This window comes from Hippocampus comes, unplaced genomic scaffold (genome assembly GCF_001891065.2).
Source record: "Hippocampus comes isolate QL1 unplaced genomic scaffold, H_comes_QL1_v1.1 scaffold451, whole genome shotgun sequence".
NCBI lineage: Eukaryota > Metazoa > Chordata > Actinopteri > Syngnathiformes > Syngnathidae > Hippocampus > Hippocampus comes.
The window spans coordinates 37,296-45,258 of record NW_017806218.1 but is presented as its reverse complement, the minus strand read 5'-3'; the positions used below and the strand labels follow the sequence as shown (position 1 = coordinate 45,258).

The 7,963-nt window shown below is 40.8% G+C and overlaps 1 protein-coding gene across 1 annotated transcript in view; it reads right to left on the bottom strand.

Annotated features, from left to right (window-relative positions):
- Positions 1–3,403: 3,403 nt before the first annotated feature.
- LOC109506900 (zinc finger protein OZF-like) overlaps positions 3,404–7,963 on the bottom strand; it is a gene marked incomplete at its 5' end in the record, with an annotated part of 35,689 nt that continues 31,129 nt past the window's right edge. Inside the window, one exon of the mRNA XM_019855921.1 lies at positions 3,404–4,290. Coding sequence (XP_019711480.1) covers positions 3,640–4,290 — 651 coding nt within the window. The remainder of the gene's footprint in view (positions 4,291–7,963) is intronic.

Below are 7,963 nucleotides of genomic sequence, written 5' to 3'. Positions count from 1 at the left end.
CACACACACACACACACACACACACACACACACACACATATAAACAGAAAATCCCTCTCCAAACAGAGGGAATAAAAGCGCTGTTTTGCCGTGATTCCAGTCAATCCAGTGTTGCTGGTTGTCATGAAAAGTGCTCAAATTTTCAAAAATAGCATGAAGTTAACCTGCAAATTGTTGCTCTTCTTTCTTGTTTGGTTAAACAAACTCTCAAGGACCTTGAATGACAATTTCTTTTCATGATATTTGTCGGATTGGAAGAGCTCGCAGCGGAGTGTCGAACCAGCAGCCATATTGGTTACATTTTAGGTATGAAGAGACATCAATGAAACATTACTAAACCGTAATCTGAGCAAATGTGTTCTTTCAGAAATGTGTATAAAAGTGGTAGCCCATCGCGTCGATCGGCGACCAAAAAGTAGCTCTCATTTTCAAAATCGTTGGTGACGCCTGCAATAAAGCGAAAAAACGAGACAAGACCAAACCTGCTCTGGTCCAGCCAACTCGGGACTTCTCCAAGACAGCGTCGTTGTCCTCTTTTGCTCCGAAGAAATCATCCTCGTAATCGGCTGTCCGCCTGTACAACATTTTCACACGTTTGATTGAACCATTCTCACTCAATCTTGAACTGTGCTGGACGACGAAACGCGTCTCTTTGTTTAGCGGTTAGCAAGCGAGGCTAAGTAAGGTACATTAGTCAAAAAAAGCTTGAGCGAATTTATCGTCCAGTAAGAAATGACCTACTGCATCGAGGCTGCGGTGCGTTCAGCTGTAATCAAGAAGAGAGAATGGGATTTACAAGGGTTCAATCTTTTTTTATTTTTTGTATCGTGCGTATAAGTATCTTATTCTGCTAATTCACAGGCCGCAGCACCGTTGTACGGCAATTCATTTAGGACAAACTTTGTCGCAACACAAACACGTTCAGGTAATAAATGCGCATGTATGTGTGCCTGTAAACATTAGATTCGTTATTCAGATATTATGTTTCACGGTGAGGAAATAATCACCCTCAAGTTAAATCGCCTATTACATGGCAATTCGCGTTCGAAATAAAGTTTGTTCAAGTGGAATTGCCATAGATTCCCCGCTGAGTTCTCTCGACCAACTTGCTTACACCCGCTGCACAGCATTTTCCAGAATGTTTTTGAAATGTACTCAAATGTCCCTCTATTTTTCTACACTAAAACACCTTACGTTATACCTTCTTTTCCCTAAGGTGCACGTTGGAGCTCCTCGCTGTCGTCAAGCCATCCTCGCCATGAAGTTATACAAGGAGTAGATTTGGAGCCACCATCTCCCGAAAAGCATGGCAAGTGTCCCATTCACCACTGGTGGCGCTGAATCTGCAGGGACGCCATCACCTCGTTGTACGACTTCCCCAGGAAGTCGGACTTCCTGACTTCTAATATGGTCATCGGCCTTTTCCATACCTTTGGCGTGCTTTCCTTGATCTAAAATTTACTTTCACAATTTAAAGAGGTGTTCAATGTTCAAGTGGCTCTTATTTTTGTAGGAAAGCCATTCAGATATTTTCTTTTGCAGTGGCGATGCCAATGTGTGCAAGCAGAGGAAAATTAAAAAATATGAAGCTAAAAATAAATGCACAGTTACATAACACATCTCATTCAAATTGAAAACACTCCTTTTTATTCCGGGTCATGTATGCAGTTTTCAACATTTTTCTCCGCAGTCTATTTCAATCAGTACTGTTCTGATCTAAAAAAATATTGGGGGTCCCACGGCGGTCCACTGGTTAGGCTGTCTTCCTCAGTGCAGAGGTCCAGAAGTCTGGTTTTGGAGTTACTGTGTGGAGTTGGTTTGTTGTCACCCTCGTAGGTACGTTTTCCTCCCACATTCCAAAAACATGCATGGCAGGTAATTGGAACACACAAGTTGTTATGTGTAATAAATAACGTTGAGCTTTTGCAATAATTTTGTGACTTTATTTACACTCACTTGTACAAAAATTCAGCAAAAAAAATAGCTGACTGATTTCAAAACAAGTGATCCATCAATTTGTTGTGTCCAAGTAATTTTTTAAAAAAATATCATTTATTCAGCTTAGCTGTGTAACGGCCCTCAAGAGGAAGACGTAAATCCAAAATAGCCCGCGACAAAAATGAGTGTGACACGCCTGCGTGTCAATTGTCCCTCAGTGTGATTGTTCGGCTGTGAATCGCCTGCGATTGGTTGTCAACCAGTTGAGGGTGTGCCGCGCCTACTGCCCATAGACAGCCGGGATCGGCTCCAGCGCAAACCACGACCCTTGTATGTGCACACAAAGCGAGCATTTCTGTCAGTGCAAATCAATTCAAGTCAAAGTCAGTGAGCGCAGAGGAGAAGGGAGTGACATAAAAGTGAAGGAGGTTTTGGACTACCATCTCTTGCAGCTCCCTGTCTTTCAGTGGTGGGCTTTAGTGTTGTCGGCTCACTCCTACGACATCAAGCATTGCAAATCAAATGCTCATTGATCTGCAGATGGACTTTCAAGGTAACCACTCCAAACTCACAAAAGCTGAATCGAACACAGTGGAAATCTTTCACTCCAGGGACATTGAAAGAGCGCCAATAACTGCATCCACAGTGAAAAAGGCTCCACGTGCTGAACCTGATTTATCAGCAATGATAGATATGGTCACGAATGGGCGGTGAGTAGATGATAGCTCTAACCTGAAACTTTACCACGATGGAAGGTGGAAGCTTCCCGTCCAGTCCGGGTGTCTGCTGTGTAGAAGGAGGATCATCATTCCACTGTAAGGGCACACTAAAATGCGAGAGCACCATCATGCAGGACATAGTGGAATCGTGAAAATAAGAGATAGTAAGAAGTTTCTTTGGGTGGCTAGGGCTAAACAAAGAAGTCGAACATATGGAAATGAGTTGTTTATCATGTCCTAAAACTCGCAAAAATCCTGCAGCCGCACCACTTAAACAGTGGGATTTTCCTCAGGAGCTTTGGTGTTGCATTCATATTACTTTTGCGGTGAAATCTTGAGTAGATTTGGTGCTCCTGTCCAAATTGTTTCCGATAATGGCCCTCGACTCGTGTCAAAAGAAATGTCAGATTTTCTTCAAGCCATTGAGGTACACCTGCCAGCCTGGGGTTCAATAGAGAACGACAGAAGAACTTGGATCGTCTGCCTTTTCTCTCTCACTTCCTCATGTACACTCACCACAAACAGATACTGACTGAGACTCAGAAACACAGTATTATTTGCAGTCATACATTTTCAACTGTTACCTGAATTATGATGATATGAGACAGCCGTGACACAAAAGCAAGTGTATTGTGAATACATGAAAAACTGCAAAAAAGTAATATGAAAGTGTATTCATGAAAATTACTTCACTATCAATTCATCCACAACACTATGACATCAAATAATAAAAAAAGAAATTAAAAAAATTAACTAAAATGCATTTTCTTAAAAATAATAGTGTCTAAATATGATCAAACACACTAACTGAAGTACAACTAAATTTCATAGCCAAAACTCAAAATGAAAATAAAAACAATTCTCAACAAGCTGACAACTCACAATATTTTCAACACAACAAACACAAACATTTCTTTCTTTAAGGAACCTTGCAAGATGCTGCATAGAATTCAGTCACCCTTGGAGCTTGAAGTGATGAAGCCTAATCAGATGACAAACCAAAGCTTGATTGATGAGTGTGTTGGTGCAATGCAAAACACTCATGGTTTTTAGCCTGATATTTCCATGAAAAGCTTTGGCAACAAATTGAGCAGGCAAAGGGTTTCTCACCAGTGTGTGTTCTGGTGTGGATTTTTAAGGTTCCCTTCTCGGAGAAACTTTTACCACAGACTGAGCAAGCAAAAGGTTTCTCACCCATGTGGGTACTTGTGTGTCTTTTTAAGCTCCTCTGATGAGAGAATCTTTTACCACAGACTGAGCAGGCAAAGGGTTTTTCACCAGTGTGGGTTTTGGTGTGAATTATTAAGTTTTCCTTTTGTGAGAATCTTTGATCACAAACTGAGCAAGCAAAAGGCTTCTCGCCAGTGTGGGTTCTTGTGTGTTTTGATAACTGTTCCTTCTGACAGAATCTTTGGCCACAAACTAAGCAGGCAAAGGGTTTCTCACCAGTGTGTGTTCTGATGTGCTTTGTTAAGGTTCCCTTCTCAGAAAATCTTTTACCACAGACTGAGCAACCAAAAGGCTTCTCACCAGTGTGGGTTCTTGTGTGAATTCTTAAGTTTTCCTTACGTTTTCCTTTGGCCACAAACTCAGCAGGCAAAGGGTTTCTCACCGGTGTGGGTTCTTGTGTGTACTTTTAAGGTTCCCTTCTCAGAGAAACTTTGTCCACAAATTGAGCAGGGAAAAGGTTTCTCACCAGTGTGAGCTCTTGTGTGTTTGTTTAAGTGCCCCTTCTGAGAGAATCTTTGACCACAAACCATGCAAGAGAAAGGCTTCACGCCAGGGTGTGTTCTTGTGTGTTCAGTCAAATCTTCCTTCAGAGAGAATCTTTTGTCACAAACTGAGCAGCCAAAAGATTTCTCACCAGTGTGTGTCTTTAGGTGTGCTGTCAAATATCCTTTCAAGGAATATCTTCTGCCACAGACTGAACAGGCAAAAGGTTTCTCACCAGTGTGTGAACTTGTGTGCCTTCTTAACTCTACCTAGGCCAGCGACAGCCAGCGGGAGCGAGCGACAGCCAGCGGGAGCGAGCGACAGCCAGCGAGCGACAGCCAACGACAGCCGAGCGAGCGACAGCCAGCGGGAGCGAGCGACAGCCAGCGGGAGCGAGCGACAGCCAGCGACAGCCGAGTGAGTGACAGCCAGCGGGAGCGAGCGAGCGACAGCCAGCGGTTGTTCCGGGGCACCCGTTTGCTTGGGGCTCCAGCGGCTGTTGGACACATTTGTTTGGCGCTGGCAGCTGAGGTCTCGCTTGAACTCCCAGTGGCAGCGGCGGAGACTCGAACGCTGCGGCGGTGTTGTCCAAAACATGCCAAGGCAACAGATGTCCAACATGTTACATTAAACCATCAGAGCAGTTTAGTGAATATGACGCCTGAAGAAAGTCATTTGAAAAAAAAAAAAAAAAAAAAATTACAGAAGGAGCACTTCCTGCTCAAGGAAAAGGAGAATCACAAGTTTGGTCCGATGGTGGAGGTGGGTTACTCCTGAATATTGTATCACACAGATGTCAGACTCAAGGCCCGGGACCCAGATCCGGCCTGCCACCTCATTTTATGTGGCCCGCGAAAGCAAATCATTCGCGTCAACTTGCATGATCCTTGCTAATATATAAAATCATCTGTACTGGGAACATGTTATCTTCACTTCTGCAGTGACAGTCCAAAACAAAAATGGTTGACATTTCTTATCCAAATACACAGCACTGAGATAAGAAGTCAGTTTTTTGCAGGGGGATTAAACAGGAAACCTCTTTTTGTGAATACAACTATAAATGGTCACATTTAGATGCCGTCCTGTAAGCCTCAAAGTCTATATTTAGTTTTGGACTTTGAGTTTATTGCACTCAAACAATGCAACCCCCCACCCCGACCCCCCATCTACACTTTTAGCAAATGTTTCCTCTCAGTCTGAGGTTGAATTTAAGTTCAGTTAATTTTCCACCATTCAAGAGGACATTTGTTTAGTCATTCTCAAAAGCTGCGCTTTAATATGAGGTGCTGTGTTTTTATTATAACAGTATCATTGTTCCATAATGGAATAATGTGGCAATTACACACATAGTTAACCAAATAAATATTCCGGAGATGGACATTGGTTGTGCTGGTAATGTGATTACATTCTTTCAGTAATTGAATTACAGGTCTGCCCAACCGCACACATTGCTGTTTTTTGTCTATAAGGTCTTGCAATGTTGTCCTGCAATCATTCCTTATAGGTTGTGATGCACATATCTTGAGTCATCGTGCTATGGTGAACTCGGTCGGGAGTTTCTGTTCAATATTTTCAGTTAGAAGTGACAAAATGTAATCAATGATCAAATTAACTATATCAATAATTGAGTAATCATTTCGAGCCATTGTTCAAATCCTCAGTTTATTACTGGCCAGACATGGGACTTCGTGTTTCGGACACACGCGTCTCAGGCAGCCAAAGAGCTTGTGTCGCGGGCGCCCTCTTACCGAACCTTTACGCCGGCCGTTCATGCAGCCGAAGCAGGGCGAACGCCAATTCTTTCTGGCCAGAGATTCAGCTCAGCGTCGGAGTGCAAGTGCAAGTGGCCCGTTCCAGTGCATCAATGCAGATATGCAGCTGAGCGACAAGCCCGAGAGGTCAGCTTGGTGAAATTTCAAAGTTGCACATTGAAAAATTCAGCACATACATTGAAATGTAATAAAAAATAACTTATGAACAATTCACCTTATGAAAAGCCTCTCAGAAAGCATTGTGTTCATATCTTGGGGACTTATCAAAGAAAGCAAATCTGTCATGAGAGAAAATGCATGTAAGCTGCTTATTTCCTCATTCTCTTAAATCAGCCATGGAGAGTCTCATCCTTGTGATATTTTTAGGGGTTGGAGTGGGCATAAGTTGAGATGCTCTCTCATCACAAATGGCGATTAATCGCCATTTGTGGAAATTATTAGCAAGGTATATACAATGATTTTGAATGGACAAATATTGTCCGGGTCCTCTCGTCACTTCGAAACAAGACTTGGTAAATGGACACAAAAAAACAACAGATTTCATAAATATAATGTATAGCAACGGTCTTTACCCAGTCATTCTGAGACCCACCAGAATAACAGTTGACACGGCCACATTAATAGATAATATATTTATAAACAAGATTGACCATAAAAAGGAAAGTGGACTTCTCATAACCGACATAAGTGACCATCTACCGGTCTTTGCAGTCTTTCACAATTACTTTGATAAAAAAACTAAATCAATAACCCACATATCAGAAATAAGACCCAGAACCCAACATTCCATTGCAGCTTTCAAGCTCGACCTAGACAAGCAAAATTGGTCTGAGGTGTACACAAATAAAGATCCAAATACTGCGTTTGACGTATTTCAGTCAACCATAACCTCCTTATATGACAAGCATTTCCCAGTAATTAAGGTCACCAGAAAGTACAAAAACCAAAGTAAGCCATGGATAACAAAAGGTATAGAAAATGCATGTAAAAAGAAAAACAATCTATACAAATCGTTTCTAAAATCCAGAACCAAAGACGCTGAAACAAAATACAAGACTTATAAAAATATATTAGTAAACATTATAAGAACCAGCAAGAGAGACCATTTTCATACATTATTGGAGCAAAATAAAAGCAACACTCAAGAAATATGGAAAATCTTAAATCAGGTAATTAGAAATAGCTCTAGTAAAGTCGATTATCCGGAGTACTTTATGAAAGATAAAAATACCATTATTGAGGATACTGCACAAATAGCAAAGGAATTTAATGAATATTTTGTTAATATTGGCAGCAACTTAGCAAAACAAATTCCTGATCCAATAAATTGTTTTGAAATAGATAAATACATAGAAAAAAATTCTTCCACAATGTTTCTTACTGCAGTGAATCAAAATGAAATATTAAATATTGTAAAAACATATAAAAGTAAAAAATCAACTGACTGTTTTAATATTGATATGACAATAGTAAAACAGATCATAGAAATTGTAGTGCGACCTTTTACATACATATGCAACTTGTCATTTAAAGCAGGTGTTTTTCCATCAAAAATTAAGATAGCTAAAGTCATTCCAATTTTTAAAAGTGGAGAAAGAAAATTCTTCACAAATTATAGACCAATATCACTGCTACCACAACTTTCAAAAATATTTGAAAAATTCTCTCGCAGACTTGACAACTTCATAAATAAACACGGGCTGTTAAGTGAAAATCAACATGGCTTCAGAGATAAACGTAACACCATAATGGCAGTAATGGAGTTTGTGGAAGCAATAGCAACTAACATAGACAATAAAGAATTCACGGTTGTGATTTTTT